Consider the following 20,137-nt stretch of genomic DNA (forward strand, 5'->3'; position numbering starts at 1 on the left):
TTATGGAAGACTGGAAATGAGTTTTCGAAGGCTGGAAATTAGTTATGGAAGACTGGAAATTAGTTATGGAAGACTGGAAATGAGTTTTCGAAGGCTGGAAATGAGTTATGGAAGACTGGAAATTAGTTATGGAAGACTGGAAATGAGTTTTCGAAGGCTGGAAATGAGTTATGGAAGACTGGAAATGAGTTTTCGAAGGCTGGAAATTAGTTATGAAAGACTGGAAATCAGTTATAAAAGCAGAATTATTAATTCTGCTGTTTTAATATTTAAGAAGTTTCGCTGTTGTGGCGCTGTTGTTATTAACAACCAGTGACAAGTTGTTTTTTCTTGACGTCACGGTTTTTTGGAATGTAATGATTGTGTTTACAGCAACCTGTCCTCAGGGAGGAAATCCATTCCCGGGAAGGGATTGAGAACGAAAACATAATAAGTTCTATTATCTACTCTCTATTCATGGTTAGGTTAAGGTTACATTAGGTTAAGATTTCGTTAGCTTAGGTTAGGTTTCATTACGTTTCGTTACATTAACACGGTGTATTATTGACGATAATGTGAACTATGGAATTCAAAAACTATTTCAGCGTATCCAAGAGTGTTAAGTGTGTCCGTGTACCAATGTGTCTTCATCAATGTGTCCATGTGCTAATGTGTCCGTGTACTAATGTGTCAATGTGATTATCTCCGTATAGTAATGTCTCTATGTACTCCCCTAGCTGTGCTTGCGGGGGGTTGAGCTTTGGCTCTTTGGTCCCGCCTCTCAGCTGTCATCAACTAGTGTACAGATTCTTGAGCCTACTGGGCTCTATCATATCTACAACGTACTACATGTACTAATGTTTCCACGTGATTGTCTCCGTGTACTAATGTGTTCCTGTGAACGTGTGATTGGACATAAATGTACTAACCTGTATGTACTTGCAGAGTTGAGCTTCATTTCCTTAGCCCCGCTTTTCATGCCTTTATTAATAGTTTAATGCAATGACATCTGACATATGGAATCGAGTTGGTTTCATTCACTTCTTCATCTAAACCATTCCATCCCTTTACGACTATTGAGTTGAAGTTCTCTCTCACTCAGGTGAGTTCCCAGCTCTCGTCTAGCTTCTCGTTTTGATGTTCCTTCCTTTGTATACATTGTCAATTTCTCTTAGAATTTTGTATGTCGTTATCATGTCTCCCTGTTCCTCTCCCTCTCAAGCGGGGTGAGGTCTATTTCCTTCAGTCTTCATTCCTGGCTTCAAAAAGCATCATTGAAAATTATGCTTTTTTTACCCACAGGGTTGTAAGCCCATGGAACCGCCTACCCGCCGAAGCCGTAAAGTCAAAAACTGTGTTACATTTTAAAGTACAACTGAAAAAGATCATCAAGGCAAACACTTTCGACGAGCCGTCAGCTTCCTGTCCCCGTCGAGGCCACTAGCGGCCCTCGGGTAAATTCAGGTAAATAATTACATTGCAAACACTAAATTATATACTGTATTTTTCAGACGCACACCATTCTGTGCAGTCAAGTTTAGCACCGTTGGTTCTCGCCAGTAACTGAATGGGTGACTAATCGGAGGGCCTCGAACTTAGCTGGGGGGGGGGCCTTCAATAATTAAATTTTGTACATATATTTAATTATATATGGACACAGCTTATAATTGTATCTGGCTGAAACGCTATGCGTGCGAGTGGCTTTACAAGAATGTAATTTCAACTTAAACTCTATGTTCTCTGTTAACCCCTAATGCACCTTCTTGTATATAAATAAATAAGTTCATTATTATGAATTATAAGCTTCTAAAACTGAGTAGTTACCCATAACAACGTTTTCTGTAGTAATCTTTGGTTTTCTAGTTATTTGAGCAGTAACTGAATTATTATTTGAAATAGTCAAATTTGTTATAATAATAATATTATTATTTTATTTAGGAAAAGTGCATACATAGATGCGAAGTTACAAACATTCTGATTGATTTATAAATAGAGTTAGTACATACAATACCTAAAGCCACTAGTACGCATAACGTTTCGGGCAAAGTTCTTAATATGTTCTTAATAGAACATAGATATTCAAATAGTGGATTGATATTCAAAACTAATGACAATATAAATAGCCCACGAAGAGGGTTTATGATGTTCGACCACAATATACAATAATTAACAACCAGGAAGATTACTGTCACATACAGGTTCACTTCAGGGAGCAACCCCTCATTTGTATGAACACCATCTCCCATAGGTGTTGTCCAGCATAATGACACACAAGGCAGCTAAAACTGCATGTGATAAGCCTGAAATTGAGTGGGATATGGGCAGTACACACTCTGCTGTAACACTTCCCCTGCTCCGTACAAGGTCTTCTCGTGGAGGCCACACCACCCAACTCCTATGACAACACAACCATGTCAACTCGCAGCAAAACTCAGACTAAGGAAAAACACAGAAGACTTGGAGGCCTTCACTAACTCACCAGCTCTATAGTTGTTATAGCTGGCCCTCCGAGACAGCCCCCCCCCTCCCCCCACAAAACAAAACAATCATCCACCCAGAGATCTCCAGTATCAGCTATTGGTACTGGTAATGGCTCCAAAGAGCCTCCACTTACGGGCTTAATCTTTATCAATCAATCAACATCAGAGGCCCGAGACTGTTCAACACGCTTCCACTACACATAAGGGGCATAACTGGCCGACCCCTCACAGTGTTCAAGAGAGAGAACTTGACAAACATCTCCAAAGGATACTTGATCAACCAGGTTGTGATTCATACGTTAGGCTGCGAGCAGCCGCGTCCAACAGCCTGATTCACCAGTTCAGCAATCAGGAGGCCTGGTCGGGGAGCGGGCCGCGGGGACACTGAGTCCCGAAATCAACGCAAGGTAAGATAACCTCCCCAAAAATGAACCAAAATGTATCCCAACTGTGGACACTTATTAACAACATGAAAATATAAGTTCATTTACTGACAACGAAGTTGACAGTGATGAAATGTCGAAAAAACTGGGAAGAAAAACTTCCACAATGAAGGTCTCCCATATACATATATATTTTTTTGTGGTGTTTAAGTGGGTAGGAGGTGAAGTAGTGTGTGGGAGATGCTTAGGTGAGTGGGAGGTTGAGTGGGAGGTGGAGTGGCGTGTGTGGGAGACGTTGAGTGGATGGTAAAGAGCGAGAGGAAGAAGTAGTAGAGTAGCGATACAAATCAACAACTTGACAACTGTCAAATGTGACACTTTGCGACTAGAATAATGGTACATAAGCAATTGGTGAAGAGCATCACAGATAGCAGGTGAGGTGAGGGATCACCTGTCCAACATGACCAGGTGGTGGAGGGCGGGCCGCTGATGGTGGATAGTAACCCATCCATTACCTCTTCCCTCACACCATTATGTCCTTCCCAGTCATGGTAGGCCTCCATTACCTGCTGGGGACTGGCCTCTTATCTGTGTGGGCGTGAAGATAGTGCCTCCTCTCCCTCCCATGACTTGTGCTTAGGTAACCTTGAGGTTACCTTGAGGTGCTTCCGGGGCTTAGTGTCCCCGCGGCCCGGTCGTCGACCAGGCTTCCTCCCTACTCCTGTTTACGAGCAGATAGGTGTAGTTCTTGGGTCCCGGCATCTAGCTATACCTAATGTTATTGTTTATTCCATATATTTATATTATCATGTATTCATTCTGACCTTGTTATTATAATATTAAAGTTAGGCTGTCTTCGGCATTTAATAATGAGAAGGGTTAACATGTGAGTTTACCTAGTTATTTGTGTTTGAACATTTGAAGGCTCTTGATCAAAGCAAAATGACTTATACTTATACTTATAACATTGTGAGATGGGAAAAATCGTCATGACGATGATATATATATATATATATATATATATATATATATATATATATATATATATATATATATATATATATATATATATATATATGTATATATATATATATATATATATATGTATATATATATATATGTATATATATATGTATATATATATGTATATATATATATATATATATATATATATATATATATATATATATATATATATATATACTTGCATGAACAATACTTGCAATGTGTGTCATCCTGTCATCAAGAGAGTTTTGTCCAAGAAGCTAATGAAAAAAACAACTTTACACACGACTCAACTGATAATGTTCGGACACTTCTCTAACAGTATTTCGCTGACGACCTGTGTTCAAATCGCAACTATGTAAATACTTCACCCACGTACTACAAATATATATAATCTCCAACATACTCTAAACGTTTAACCTACGCATAACTATACATAAAATTGCAATTTATGAAAATATTAATTTATATATGAGGACTTATTTTGAATACACAATACGTGGAAATTGACGAATGCGTTTTTGTGTGGCGGCCGCTGCTTTAACGAGCCTGGCCTGAGAACATGTTGGGAGCAGGAGAGGATGGACCTTAGCGATGGGGAACCTGTGTAGTGAAGACATGCCCCCCCCCCCTGGCTCTACACCTGGCCAACGCCACGCTCCTCAGATAATATAAAACTTCAAACCAACTCCTGTCTGAGGTTTATCATAAAACATTTGAGGGGCGAGATAGCAGTAATTACTGGTGGCGCCTGTCCGCCCCAGCGTGTCTGGTCTGGCCACAACAATGGACTCTCGCACGATGTGTAGATAAACATCGCGTGCGAATCCTCTCCCTAGGTAGCACAACCTTCACTGTTTGACATTTGTAACGATTCTGTAGCGTCGAGATTACAGCTGAATTAATTTTTTCGTAATATACCATGTCTTTTTATTTCATGGTTCCAGAAATGTAAAGCGGTTAAACGTTTGAACGTTATATATTGCTTCTGTAGTTTAAGGTTTCGAACGTGCTGTCACCAAATGAGGCCAAGGCGACATGTCCAGCTTGGCCTCTCCGTCTGGACTGGTCCCAGATATAAGGATTATTCCATTCCTACTTAACCTTCCTTCATTCATTATTTAAGCGGCTGCTAAAACAGCCAGAAATTCAGCCTATTGGTTGTTCATTCTTCACGTATCGTGTTTGCTTCTCGAAGCTTCTCTTATTGTCAATCCACACTCAGAGATATCTGTAGTCGGATGGAACGACATTTCGATCCGTCCTGAACCATTATCAAGTCGTGTGAAGAAGAGAGGATGTTGTTTTAGATTCAGCTACTGGGAACAAAAAGTTCCAAGTAGCACGGGCTATGGTGAGCCCGTAGTTTGAACTGTTGCCGCCTGAGGTGGCTAGTTTATTGTGCACCCCATACTCATCCTGTGAGCCCGTAGTGGACTTACCTGTCACGGGAGCGGGGCTGTGAGTGGTCTCCTTGCAAACGCTCTGGAAGAGGGAGAGGAATTTGTTTTATTGTTTACTTATTAGGGAAGAAGAAGGAACAGGCAAATAAATAAGGAAAGAGAATGAGATAAGGAGCAGGTAAGAGTAAGGTGAAAGATAAGAATAGGACTTGAGAATAGTTATTTGGGTGTTTTTCTGTTGAACTTTAATTCTTGCCCATCACACCGCAAAAATCAATGCGTTTTTTATTTGTTACTGTGAAGCCGACCACCTGCTGGGTAGTACCGCGGTACCTTTTCACGGAAAGTAAGAATAAGGTAAGAATAGGATGAATGCAGACGAGAAGTCACAATAACGTGGCTGAAAAGTGTTGACCAGACCACAGACTAGAAATTGAAGAGAGGACGACGTTTCGGTCCGTCCTGGACCATCATGAAGACAGTCGACTTCATATTGGTCCAGGACGGACCGAAACGTCGTCGTCTCTTCAATTTCTAGTGTGTAGTTTGGTCAACAATAGGATGAATGTAAGAATAAGGTTAGAATAAGATGACCGTAATAATAACTTAAGAATAGGTTGAATGTAAGAATAACGTAATAGAATGAATGTAAGCATAAGGTAAGAAAAGGATGAATGTAAGTTGACCAGACCACACACTAGAAGGTGAAGGGACGACGACGATGAATGTAAGAATAACGTAAGAATAGGATGATTGTAAAATTGAGGTAACAATGTAAGAAGACTTGATAATGATCCAGGACGAAGGACGAACCTTCGTTCGTAGAGGACGAAACGTCGTCGTTTCTCCATTTTCTGATGTATGGTTTGGTGATAGATTAAGGTTACACCAACCAGAAGGTGGCATGGGCATGAATAGCCCGTAAATGGTTTGGGTCATGTGATCGTCAGCCACGTTATTGTGACTCATCGCCTATGTTTACACTATGTGTAATTATTATGTAGGAATCCGTGTATTTGTGTGTTTTGTGCACAAATGACATGTTTTCGGTAATTTTTGCTCCCTTGCCCATTACCTCTTCCACCCCATTCCCACTTTCTCTCCATCTCCTAGAAATCAAAATCTCCTCTTCCCTTCGGCATATTCTCCCCTTTCTCAATACATTCCATTCCCTATTTCCCCTTTTATTCAGACTCCCCGCACACCTTCCCCTAATCCTCCACTCCACCCCCACGCCGTGTTCAACTACCCCCACTAGCGATGACATGGCTTCCTCCTGAAATTATAACCCACTGCTTTAAAATCAATGGGGGAAGAGACTGACGGGGAAGGACAGGAGAGAGGGACTGAGGGGGACAGGAGAGAGGGTCTGAGGTGGGACAGGAGAAAGGGACTGAGGGGGACAGAAGAGAGGGTCTGAGGTGGGACAGGAGAAAGGGACTGAGGGGGACAGAAGAGAGGGACTGAGGTGGAAGACCATAGAATTTATCGGGTATTGACGTAGGGAAATTGGACAAGAGAATTTGAATATGGTTTATTGGGTATGGTGGATACTCTCCCCCCTTTTCTTGAGAGCCCAGAGGGTGCGAGTCACTTGAGAAGCGGAAATATAGTATTCCACGTGTAAACAAAAATATCTGTAGAGTTCTCCGGCAGAGATTTGCTATTATTTTGACAGTCGTATAGTGAGACAAGACGTTTCAAGGGTCCATTAGGAGGTTATGTACCTCAATCGGCAGAGGTATTGGCGGTGTATTTTAAAGACTACATGTTGAATAACTGAAGCTTTATATGGCTTTAAAGAAGATTTTGCGTGAGCAAACTCGCAACTTCCAGCAATTGCGAAATATTCCCACAAACAAGCTGGCTTCATAAATGTCCAATAATTTTGGTAAAATTCTCAGAGATCACGTTAGTTTTAATTACAATTCTCACATTCATCAGATGGGAATATGTTACCGCCACGGTCTCTGGCGTTGGCTACGTCACTTGGGCCAATATGACGTATTTAAACAGTTATGAGAAGCGGGTGTTATTGTGCGTCTTGGAAACTTAGCTGACGATACCTGTCCGCGCCCCTCCTACCTCACCGCCACAAACCTCAATATAATCAGAGTTAATATATTTTCTATCATTTCTACTGCTTTTCCAATTTAACAGGGACTGATATATCAATAATATAAAAAATATTCAAATAGTAACATCTACTTTGCGCACAAATGAAGAGGAGAATATTAGGTACAATTATGGATGATAGGATCTTGGCAACTCTGTGTTTCCGTTTTCCTCAGTTCAGGTCCACGCTCCTGGCTCAGTCGGTCCCCAGCTGCCGTGGGGCGAGTGTCGCTGTGTGCTCGGACTTGTGTTCACTTGTAACTGGACAGTCCTGATTATATTCAAGGCGCTCTGGCATTAAATTGTAAACAACAAATGTGATGACTAGTAAAGCATGTGACTGCGACGAAAATGTAAAACAATAATATAATAAAAAAATTATATGCAACTTTGCGCGCGAAATTTTGCATCTACCACGGGAAGGAAAATGAAGAGTTGATGTCACGGAGAGAGCGATTGGCAGTAGACAGTGATCCTATCGTATGCCAGGGGCCCCCGACCCTATCTCTGGTATCTCTGGATATTAACCCTAGTCCTGATATTCCCTCTGGTGCTTCTGATTCCTCAATGTCTGATACACGTGGAGTCGACGATGTTCCCTTACAGGAGCGTGAGCCCTTAGTGGCGGCCCCCAGTGGGTTGTGGTGCAGCATGCGGGCGTGAGTATGTGCGCCTGCCTGTGGGCGGGGGTGGTGGGGGCGGCACAGTACCTCCTGTGGGAGGCTGCGGCGCTGGTGCGGCCCCCAGCCCACGTGGTGCTTGTGGGCTTAGACTCTTCCGGAAAGACCACGGCGCTCTTCCGTCTCCGATATGGACAGTACGTGAACGCCGTGCCCACTGTGGGCTTCAACACGGAGAAGGTGCGTGCCGGGGGCGGTCACTGGCTGGTGTGGGACGTCGGGGGCGCAGAAAGGGTACGGCCACTTTGGCGTTCCTACACCAGGGCCACAGATGCCCTAATATTCGTGGTGGACTCTAGCACCTGCGAGGAGCGTCTGGAGGAGACGCGGGTGGAGCTGCAGCGCCTGACGAAGCAGCAGACGGCACAGTGTGTGGCGCTCAATCGGCCGCGCCCGCCCCTGCTGGTGCTGGCCAACAAGCAGGACCTGCCGGGGGCCAGGGAACCTCAGCACCTGGCCAAGGCCATGGGGCTGCCCGAGCTGCCGGACTCCCAGCCCTGGGTGGTGGCCCCTGCCTGCGCCGTCACCGGGGAGGGGCTGGACGAGGCCATGGCCATGCTTCACGAGCTCCTCACCAAGACCAGGCAGGCCAGGCCGTGACCAGCTAACTAAGCCTTCAACACTGATGGTATAACTTCAGGCCAGGCCAGATTTTCCCTAAACTGCAAGCTTTGTCATGTCTCGTCAACTGATGCCCCTCAACCATCAGCTTTACCAAACCGCCGCTGTTTCTGGAGAAACCAAACTGTGATGGTCTGGGAATCATCTCTGCCCAGAGTCTCTAAGTGACCAGGTTACCACAAGACCACACCGGGGACCCTTGAGGACTAAGCGCTCATCTTGCTTCTTCTCAGGAAAAATTTCCGTCAAGTTGTGATCGTCCGAGAGACTTGCTTCCCATCTGAGCCACTGACCCAACACGGGATGACAGATGCCACGAGATCACTGTGGGTCCAGGAGCTAGGTGACGGTGTCGTGGCCAGCTCACGCTGTGCTACCATCCAGGGTGACTTGTTCATTACCAGCGGCAATACCCCACGAATCCCTTCAGTTGTTTTGCTTTTCGTTACGCTTGTAAGTGACTCGTGACTCGTAAGTGATCACGTGACTCGTTCTCAAGGATGATGATGCCCAAGGCTGAGGCGGAAGGTCTGTGATGAACATAATAACTATATGAAAACTTTGTGGAATCAACCTTGGGTAATCAACGGGATCCCCTACTCTTGACAGCCTGCCTGGGGTAATCAACGGGACCCCCTACCCTTGACAGCCTGCCTGGGGTCATCAACGGGACCCCCTACCCTTGGCAGCCTGCCTGGGGTAATCAACGGGATCCCCTACCCTTGACAGCCTGCCTGGGGTAATCAACGGGACCCCCTACCCTTGGCAGCCTGCCTGGGGTCATCAACGGGACCCCCTACCCTCGACAGCCTGCCTGGGGTCATCAGTGGAACTTTCCCGACTCTGCGGCCTACCTGGGGTCATCAACGGGACCCCCTACCCTTAATGTCCGGCCTGGGATCATCAACGGGACAATTGGCCTGTCTGGGGTCATCAACAGGACCCCCCCCACCCCCACCCAGCGACCTGCCTAGGGTTATGAACGGTTCACCCTCGACTCCTTACCTTGGTAAAATCAGGTCCGGAACCGCACAATTCCAACGGTTCAATGTAGATATTGTTTGATACAATTACACCCATGCATTATTACTTTTTTAGTTTCTATTATGTTCATATATAAATAGCATTTATACATCAATGGCGTATATTGCATACATGTGTAAGGCAAGGCACATCCGCTTGATTTGTGTGGCGTCAGCGGGACCAGGGAAGCAGTGTTGATTGATGAAGATTAAGCCACCCAAGAGGTGGCACGGGCATGAATAGCCCGTAAGTGGTGGCCCTTTTGAGCCATTACCAGTATCAAGAGCTGATACTGGAGATCTGTGGAGGCGCAACTGCACCCTGCGTGGAAGCAGTGTTGATAACGCAATGTGGTCGACATGGGAATGAAGCTGAAATTAGGCTTAACTATGCAATTATTACCCGCGTGTTGGAAACCGGAAGTTGTTTTCGGATACGAAAGAGCTTTAAATTACTAGATATATAAGGACCTTGTTCAGAGAATGTCACGATAATTTGTTTTGTGTGTGGGGTTGGACTTACTCACAAGGACTCCATCACTTGACTCATTGTAGGATACACACAGAAATCACAATGGCGTGATATATCAAATGATCAAATCCACGAGAATTGTGGAAATCCACAAATAAACAAATCACGACAAACCATGTCGTGGCACAGTCGATTAAGGCGCGTCTGGGATCATTCCAGACGTAAGTTCGAACCCTCATCACGACCCTTGTGGATTTGTTCATTTGATTGTAGGATATTCATGTGTGATCTTATGAACTGTTTGGTCTGTATCAACTTTGATTTAAGGTTGTATGTTGTCTTGAGGATAAGATAGACTTATTTCAATAAATGTTGAAACCACAGTATAGTAAATAGTTTGTGATCGATGGTGTCCAGGATTACTTTGATTATTTTGATGTACTGTATAGTATATGTATCTGGCAGCCTCCCCATCACTTAGGGACCCTCAAACGACCGTATCTGGCAGCCTCCCCATCACTTAGGGACCCTCAAACGACCGTATCTGGCAGCCTCCCCATCACTTAGGGACCCCTCAAACGACCGTATCTGGCAGCCTCCTCATCACTTAAGGACCCTCAAACGACCGTATCTGGCAGCCTCCCCATCACTTAGGGACCCCTCAAACGACCGTATCTGGCAGCCTCCTCATCACTTAGGGACCCCTCAAACGACCGTATCTGGCAGCCTCCCCATCACTTAGGGACCCCTCAAACGACCGTATCTGGCAGCCTCCCCATCACTTAGGGACCCCTCAAACGACCGTATCTGGCAGCCTCCTCATCACTTAGGGACCCTCAAACGACCGTATCTGGCAGCCTTCCCATCCATCAATCTCCGACACACCAAACAAGTTTCTCAAGTTGCGAGTCGGAACTAATAACTTTAAAATGAGTTGGTCTGCTGAACCAGTTTTATTTTTTAACGAATATAGAAGCAAGAAAAACACGCAACACAATGACTAAAGATTAATTTACGCGACAAATAATTGAAAGCCGATGAGCTTCTAAATCCTGATTTGGTCACTTTTTTAACTTGTGTAAAACATGTTTTCTGCAGGAATTGAAGGAGAGAAGTATACAGACCAGGTCTTCCTTCGGGTGTCCTTAAGATACTGCTACAAAGTTCAGGTTACTCTTCATGACCTAAGAATCTTAAGACCAGGTCCCACTGTGAGACCTGAAAATTTTTAACTCGTATCTTGAAGCTCTTAAAAGCAGATAAACTCCTTTTAACTTGGAGTTTATCCAAGCGTTGGCGTGGGTCTCCTTAAGGCTCCTACGAGCCGGTCGGGTCTCCCTTGGGGACCCTAAGCGCAGGAATACTAGGAAACCTGTAAGTTAACCGGTATAATTCTGGCAGTTCATGTTGTTAGGTTTCCTAAAGATGAAACTTGTAAGCTTAAGAAGAAAAATGTTAATCTAGAAGTAATAGACAAGTTGTCCTTAGAACGTTGTATACGTTAGGAAGAGGAGTGAGGGACGGGCGTGCCAGCCCCGCCTGCTACCACCCTCACCATAATCCCTGGCTGCCCCGCTTACCTCCGACGGGATCCTGGCCGAACCTTGCGACCTAACCCAGGATGCCTAATTGTACACTTCCTTGTGCATCTCCCAAGGTTATGGAGGTCAGAGGGGTGACAAGACCCACTGCTCCGTCTCACTCCGGCTAGCTCACATTAGTGCCCTTCCCCTCGCCTCCGATATGAGCACCTCCCTAGCCCCGTTACATGATCCAAATATATAATTATGGAATATCGTGAAACAGTTTGCAACCAAGAAGTTGGAGTTGGCAGCAAGGCATCGTTACCAAAGTAGGGAGGAGAATGGAAGTTATAATGACGCCTCCATATCATCTTGGTGGTTCCTACTGACGACAATAACACCGTCAAGTGTCAGGGTCATTATGGAAGTGTCTTCAACCACTGAAGTTGTTTGCGTCCGGTGGTGGAAGCTGGAAGCCAACAATGGTCGCCTTTATGTAACCGGTGTTGGGCCAAACACGCTCCCTTGCCTCTCGTTGACTCTCCTCGTTCACGGCCTCTCTCTCTGAGGTATTGATGCACTCACGCTCGGCACACACGGGCCGAGCAGGCCGAGCACCAGGCCCCATACCAACCAGCACGGAAACTGACACACAAAGAAGAAACCGTGTCGCAACTTTTTATGTACGTGTGACTGGCCGTGTTGTGTGTACCTGCCTGGAGTTCACACCTGGCGGTGCTGGGAATCCGCGTCTGGGCCCTCGACGTGCAGCAGGGGGTCCGAGACCTTAATGACGAACATAAACGACGATTTGTCCGCGTGGGAAACTGCTCACGGTGGGTTTCGGTGAAACATTATGTATCTTCGTCCTGCCCGGTATTGGAAGCTGTCCTGGTGCCTACAGGAATGTATACCGATGCGTGGCCCTATTGGCATCAAGCTGTGACCTGGAGGATGCTGGCCCTGGCCTGTGTGAGAGAGAGACCGTAGCTGTCACCGAGTAGTGAACAGAAGGCAGCTGTTAAATGCACACAAAACAGTGCCCCCGGCGACCCTCTCAACCTTCCAGCCATTGTTATGGCGAATTCTGTGGGTATCGCAGAAATTGAGCCCCTTGAACTGGAGCCAATGGAGGGAGGCAGGGAGGCCGGTCAGAGACGGAGGAAAGACGAAAATGGAGGGATTGGTGGAGGCCGGAGATGGGGGTATTGACGGCAGCCATGTGTTAATACCCAATGAGATGGTAGGGAAAGAATAGGGTAAAGTGACATGTACATTTGCTCTACTACCTCGCCCGCGAGTCTCAGTTTTCTCTCTCCCACCCATTTGTTTATATCTCCCACAATCTTCGAACAAACTGAAACACGATGTTTAAAACCAACTGTGGTAAACGCAGCCAGGTGCATGATGCAGTGAGTGATGTTGGTGAGAAGTTAGTGTCACAAGCGTTTGTTTACACTTGTCTTCCCTAGCTGAGGAACATGACAAAGGCTCTCACAGTACATCAGACGGCCTTGAAGTAACACGGGACTTTGTAATTATAAACGTCTTCAACAGCGTTGGCATTTGCTTAAGATTAATTGATTTTAAATAGATATATATTTAAATATATGTTGCTACTGTATATATTCGAAATGATTATAGTGTCTGGCTGGTGGGTTGTTTACACACGGTGTTTAGGAAGACGATGATAAGCCTTATTAATTTTTATCTTAAGACTGTAGGGTGTTGCAGAGATCTGTAGTTCTAGCAACTGAACTTTGGCCGACTACCCTCTCCTGAGGTAGCAAAGCAACTGTGTGTGAAGCTTAGCATACTACATACTACCGCTAACACATGTTTAGTTTAGGTATACTATTGCTGTATTTATAGCTTTAGTATATTAAAACTATTCAAAGCTTTGGTATTCTTCATCTGATTTTTACGTTTTTGTATACATCCGTTGTATTTTAAGATTCAGTATACTACAGCTATATTTTAAGCTTTAGTCTAGACCACAACAAATATTTGCTGGATATGAATTCCTAGGCTAAACATCTTTTGATAAGATGCAGTTTATCTGGAACACAAACCTGAACATTAATTTCATAGATGAATTATGAACTATTTAAAAATAAATTTATTTCATAAATGCATTATGAACAATTTATCTGAATAAATCTACTCCACTGATGTATTTCGGGCAATTTGTGAATAAATTTGTTGCATTAATGTATTGTGGACAATTTATCAAGACTTAAAGCGAGAAGTTAGTATCTTTGTGTCTAATGATCAACTTCCGGAAAATATATAACACTGAAAACATATTATACATTGCGCCTATATATTATTGGTCCGGAATAATAAATGGTCTATTGTTTGTATATTGGTTATTGTAAGGTTCTGAGTGGAAGGTTTAGACTGTACGGTGTTTGTTTAATATGTACCCTGTGATAAGCCAGTCATGTAGCACTGTACTACATCATATTGTATTGTATCATATTGTAATGTCTTATGAGATTGTATTCAGTGAAAGGTAATGTTAATTAAGGCTATTTTTAAGGCTCGAGTCTCTTGAACCACTTACACACACACACACACACACGCACACACACGCACACACACGCACACACACACACACACACACACACACACACACACACACACACACACACACACTAAGAAAAAAACGCAAATGGACGACAGCTATTCTGAAGCCATTTCCTGAAGATCGTATCGCATTTCTTAGTTCCATACTGTGACCTGATTTCCATTTTAACTATTTTGACACGCAGGAGTAAATAAAAATAAGTCTTTCGTGTACAAAGGGTCCCAATCGTTAACACAAACAATAGTTAATATTTACTAGGAAGGTATTCCTATGGGAATATAACCCTTGGTAATTCTTGAAAATATTTGATATATCTATTCAATATTTTAAGTAATCCCACAAGGAAAACATTTCAAATAATCCTAAGGCAACACATATATGGTTTAAAGTAATCCAATTCTGTCCCTGGACCGAGCTTGGAGTAGAAAGTCTCCCAGAACCTACTCCAGGTATTAAGACATGCTTATAAATGATTCAATTTAGAAGATGTGTGAAGTAATTAAGATGAGGATGAGTTCTAAGTATATTATTAGTTTGTGATTATTTTCTGAATAATACACTACGGGTATTTTTGTCTATCTACCAATATTGTCTGTCATTCCCGTTTATCTCTGTATATCGCTCTATTTTGGGTTTTGGTTGTAAATGGCAGTCATTGCAAAGTATAATTAGTTGACATTTTGGTATACTAGTTATGTCTTGAGACGAAGCGCAGAGTAATTACTGCTCTTATTAAGCTCTGTTGATGGTGTCCATATTTGAAGATTTAACTACTTACTGTAGTGTGTGTGTGTGTGTAATTACCTAAGTGTAATTACCTAAGTGTAGTTACAGGATGAGAGCTACGCTCGTGGTGTCCCGTCTTCCCAGCACTCTTTGTCATATAACGCTTTGAAACTACTGACGGTCTTGGCCTCCACCACCTGTGTGTGTGTGTGTGTGTGTGTGTGTGTGTGTGTGTGTGTGTGTGTGTGTGTGTGTGTGTGTGTGTACGCGAGCGCTTGCGTAGGCGGGCTACTTCTCACACCCATCTCTTGATCATGTAGTTACCTCACGCTTATATCAGAGCCCAGCACACCCCGGCCCCAGCCTCCCCCCCCCCCCGTCCTGGTCGTCACCCCGGCCAGACACATAAGATTTACAACGCCCGCGCAACGCCACGCCCCCAGCTGACGCAACTAAATTAATTTGCGACACGCGCGACTCGAGACGAACACGGCGATACCTTCTGCGTCAGGGCGCAGGAGAGCCGACGGCCAGTGTGCCGTGTCTGTCCCGTATAGATGAGACCCCTCCCCCCCCCCCCCCCCACGTCCCGTCCTCTGTGGCTGACGTGTAAGGTGGAGGACGACGGGGCCTAGAGTGAGGGGGGAAGGTGATTCCTCAGGAGGAAGGGAACACGACTGCCGGGACGGGTGAGCGTAAGGGAGCATGACCGTGAGCGTGACGAAGGTGTATAGGTCATCTGAGGAGAATATTATGGCTTTAGCCGAAGACGGCGAGGCAGAGGGCGGGGAGGTGCACGAGTGGGGAGGTGCACGAGTGGGGTGGGGCACGAGTGGGGAGGGTGAGGGAGCAGTATTATAGAGCTGGGGAGATCGATGAACGACCTTACGGGCTATTCATGCCGGTCCCGCCTCTTGGGTGGCTTATTCTTCATCAATCAATCAATCAATCGATGAACGTCTATTGAGGGTAATGGTGGGCCAACATATAGTGTTCATTAGCAGGAAAGAACAGCGGGAACTTCATTATGGGTGAAGGAAGCTGAAAGACTGTCCAGTATACGCAGAGGGGTGTAGGGAAGCTATAGGGAAGTCAGCCAGGAGTAAGGTAGAGAGCACCTGAAGTAGAGATCTAGCCACACGCTGCCCCCTCCACTGATCCTACTCCATGTGAGCAACTCCTGTGATCACAACTGATGTATCACACAACGTACTCGTGAAGCTCCCACGGCGGTAATTAGATCCGGCGTTTGTAAATACAACGTGCGGGCTCGTGTGGCGACCGCGTTGAAACGCCTCTCTCACTCTACCGTAGAAGGGGACCGTCGCCACGGTTCCAGGCTTCCTGCGGCCACTCCCTGAAGGTCCGCTACGTTGCGTATCGGCGCTTCGCGGTGCTCCGCGGTGCTCCGCGGTGCTCTGCGGTCTGTTATGGTTGCATGTTCTCGTTCGTGTCGCCATAAGAAGCTGAGAGAGGGAGCGGAGCGCTGTCAACGGCAGTAGAGATGACACACTTGGTCAGCCCTTCACTCCGGGGGTTCTCCCACGACCCGCTCTTGCACTCTGCTCTCTCCACACACTTCTCTTGCTCTATACAAATACATCTTATTTATATATTATTAACGTACCTAGATATGTTAATATGAACTCTAGATATTAACAAATCTAGGGTAGCTGAATAACATTTATGCGGCTATCCTGGACTATATGAAGGGTTAGATAAAGAAATTACAAAGCTGCAGGCACCTCTGCCAGACATCCTTAAGTTTCTTATGATAGCCAATCAGTAAGTTTATAGTGTGTATACACCTGGTCGGTGTACTACACGTACTGATGCAGAATAGGATATGTTAGATTTAGTTCAGCGGAGTGCGGCCATTTGATTGTTGCCGCCGAAGGCGGCTAGTTTATTGTGCACCCCATACTCATCCTGTGAGCGGTAGCGCAAAAGCATTACAGAGGGCACAAAAGGTCTCTATCAGACCTCATCTTAGATTAGAGTGCGGCCAGTTGACTATTTTCCCTTCTCATTCTTTCTTCTAATCTATGTTTTCTTAATCTAAATTTTAAATACTAGAGCAGTACTAATGAACCAAGTGTCGGTGTGTCTGGAGTTGGTGACGAAGTGCGGGCCGTCTGCAGGACCTTGCCACGGGACCATTAGTGACGAAGGAGAGAGTTTGTCATAGACATAATTGTGGTAGAAGGTTGGGAGGTTCTGGAGGACACGGCGCTAGGCTCCTCCGCGGCCCTCCTCTATACACAGCACTCGCAGCGGTTCCTGGTTATTTTCAACAATTTAAATCGCGAAATTTTGTATCGATATTATAGGACAGGATTTCAGGAGTAAGAGAGGGAATTATCAAGGGAAAGCGCCAAGTCATTACGACAATATAGCACCTGGAAGGGATCAGGATAAGGATTTGTGATGGGACGGGGGAAAGGAATGTTGCCCATCCACTTGGACGGTCGGGGATTGAACACCGACCTGAATGAAGCGAAACCGTCGATCTACCGTCCAGCCGAAGCTTGAAGGTAGCTTAACGTTCTCGTGAGTGAGGGAGGGTGGTCGTCCTCGTGAGTGAGGGAGGGTGGTCGTCCTCGTGAGTGAGGGAGGGTGGTCGTCCTCGTAAGTGATGGAGGGTGGTCGTTCTCGTGAGTGAGGGAGGGTGGTCGTCCTCGTGAGTGAGGGAGGGTGGTCGTCCTCGTAAGTGATGGAGGGTGGTCGTTCTCGTGAGGGAGGGTGGTCGTCCTCGTGAGGGAAGGAGGGTGGTCGTTTTCGTGAGTGAGGGAGGGTGGTCGTTTTCGTGAGTGAGGGAGGGTGGTCGTCCTCGTGAGTGAGTGAGGGAGGGTGGTGTCCTCGTGGGTGAGGGAGGGTGGTCGTCCTCGTGAGTGAGTGAGGGAGGGTGGTGTCCTCGTGGGTGAGGGAGGGTGGTCGTCCTCGTGGGTGAGGGAGGGTGGTCGTCCTCGTGAGTGAGGGAGGGTGGTCGTTCTCGTGGGTGAGGGAGGGTGGTCGGGTGTTTTTGTCCGTTTGTCTCTTCGTCACGAAACTTGTTTCGTCCGCTGACGACATGACGTAGAAAATACAGCATTGTTGACAACACAATTCTGCCCTACGGCGTGTACTGCTCGCCTCTACTCTCTCTTCCCCTGTGCTGCCATCCTCTACCCCCCCCCCACCCTACGCAGGCCAACGCCACCCTACGCAGGCCACCGCCACCCTACGCAGGCCACCGCCACCCTACGCAGGCCACCGCCACCCTACGCAGCCCAACGCCACCCTACGCAGCCCAACGCCACCCTACGCAGCCCAACGCCATCTACACTAGACACATCCGGCCGAAGTAACCCGCGGTGTTTCTACAGCGCCGCGGGGCTTCTTGCTGCCTGTGTGACACAACCGGTCCTGAGAACACGGTCCCACGGTGGCCCTCTCCCTGGAGGCTCCCACGGTGGCCCTCTCCCTGAAGGCTCCCACGGTGGCCCTCTCCCTGGAGGCTCCCACGGTGGCCCTCTCCCTGGAGGCTCCCACGGTGGCCCTCTCTCTGGAGGCTCCCACGGTGGCCCTCTCCCTGAAGGCTCCCACGGTGGCCCTCTCTCTGGAGGCTCCCACGGTGGCCCTCTCCCTGGAGGCTCCCACGGTGGCCCTCTCTCTGGAGGCTCCCACGGTGGCCCTCTCCCTGAAGGCTCCCACGGTGGCCCTCTCCCTGGAGGCTCCCACGGTGGCCCTCTCCCTGGAGGCTCCCACGGTGGCCCTCTCCCTGAAGGCTCCCACGGTGGCCCTCTCCCTGGAGGCTCCCACGGTGGCCCTCTCCCTGGAGGCTCCCACGGTGGCCCTCTCCCTGAAGGCTCCCACGGTGGCCCTCTCCCTGGAGGCTCCCACGGTGGCCCTCTCCCTGGAGGCTCCCACGGTGGCCCTCTCCCTGGAGGCTCCCACGGTGGCCCTCTCCCTGGAGGCTCCCACGGTGGCGCCCTCTGGACACATTCACCCTCTGGAGGTACCCAAGTTGCTATGACTGGAGGTACCCAAGTTGCTATGACTGGAGGTACCCAAGTTGCTATGACTGGAGGTACCCAAGTTGCTAGGATTCCCTTAGGTAGTCTTCCATCACTAGAGTTTATAGACTAAAGGATTTTGAGTTTATCTTAGAATGGCTGGGAACCCCATGATGCTTATGGGAGATCTCTCCCTTCTGCGAGTCTCAGACCTCCCACGCCACCAGTCATTGTTGGACTCCTTCCCCATGCAAGGTATCTTATCCATGCATGGTATCTATATCTCAGCCCATGCAAGGTATCTTATTCATGCATGGTATCTATATCTCAGCCCATGCAAGGTATCTTATCCATGCATGGTATCTATATCTCAGCCCATGCAAGGTATCTTATCCATGCATGGTATCTATATCTCAGCCCATGCAAGGTATCTTATCCATTCATGGTATCTATATCTTAGCCCATGCAAGGTGTCAGTATTGTTCAGGTCGTTTCTTCACGGATGCACAGTGAAGGGGGGTGAGGGTTGGTAAGGGGGGTGGGGGTGGCGGGGGGGAGGTGTTGTTACATGTAATCCTGGAAGACAAGACGCCCGCTGGTGGTGGGGTGATGTACCTCATGTTTGGTGTGAGGTTCCTTGCTCCCCTCCGACGGTACCTGCCTCCACCACTATACCACTTACAATGGTACCGGCCACTATCATTACCTCTCCTCCAATATTACCTCCAGCAGTAATGAGGGGAGGGGAAATGGAGGAAGGAGGGAGGATGGGAAGGAGTAAGAAGGAAGGGGAGAATAGGGAGTATGAAGAAGGGGAAGAATGGAGGGTAATGTAATAGAGGGGGAGATAAGGCCCGTACATGACAAAAGCGTCACGAGGGGTCGCCACAGCACTATACATCCTAGAGACAACCGGCCTTGTGTTGCATCTCCTGGTTGTTGCTCCCATGGCGCAAGAGTATGCTACACAACCATGCGGGTTGTGTAGGCTCCCACACAGCCGTGGGAGCCTCCCAGGCTGGCTCCCACACAACCATGCCAACTCTGCCCACATAAACACGTATACAACGCGTCTTCCTGTTGAGGACTGTGAGAGGTGATAACGTCAGTAATCACCATATAACAACAACGATATTAACAATA

General features: G+C 46.8%; 1 protein-coding gene and 1 long non-coding RNA gene across 2 annotated transcripts in view; one reads left to right on the forward strand and one right to left on the reverse strand.

Annotated features, from left to right (window-relative positions):
* LOC138356108 (uncharacterized) overlaps positions 1–20,137 on the reverse strand; it is a 106,801-nt gene that overhangs the window by 5,532 nt on the left and 81,132 nt on the right. Inside the window, exon 4 of the long non-coding RNA XR_011224194.1 lies at positions 5,290–5,332. This is a non-coding gene — a long non-coding RNA (uncharacterized lncRNA). The remainder of the gene's footprint in view (positions 1–5,289; positions 5,333–20,137) is intronic.
* The window catches only part of LOC123775317 (ADP-ribosylation factor-like protein 4C), a 15,681-nt gene continuing 3,112 nt past the window's right edge, over positions 7,569–20,137 (forward strand). Inside the window, exon 1 of the mRNA XM_045770376.2 lies at positions 7,569–20,137. This exon is cut by the window's right edge and continues 3,112 nt beyond it. Coding sequence (XP_045626332.1) covers positions 8,031–8,645 — 615 coding nt within the window. The 5' untranslated portion in view covers positions 7,569–8,030 and the 3' untranslated portion in view covers positions 8,646–20,137.

Source organism: Procambarus clarkii, chromosome 70 (assembly GCF_040958095.1).
Source record: "Procambarus clarkii isolate CNS0578487 chromosome 70, FALCON_Pclarkii_2.0, whole genome shotgun sequence".
In the NCBI taxonomy this organism is placed as follows: domain Eukaryota; kingdom Metazoa; phylum Arthropoda; class Malacostraca; order Decapoda; family Cambaridae; genus Procambarus; species Procambarus clarkii.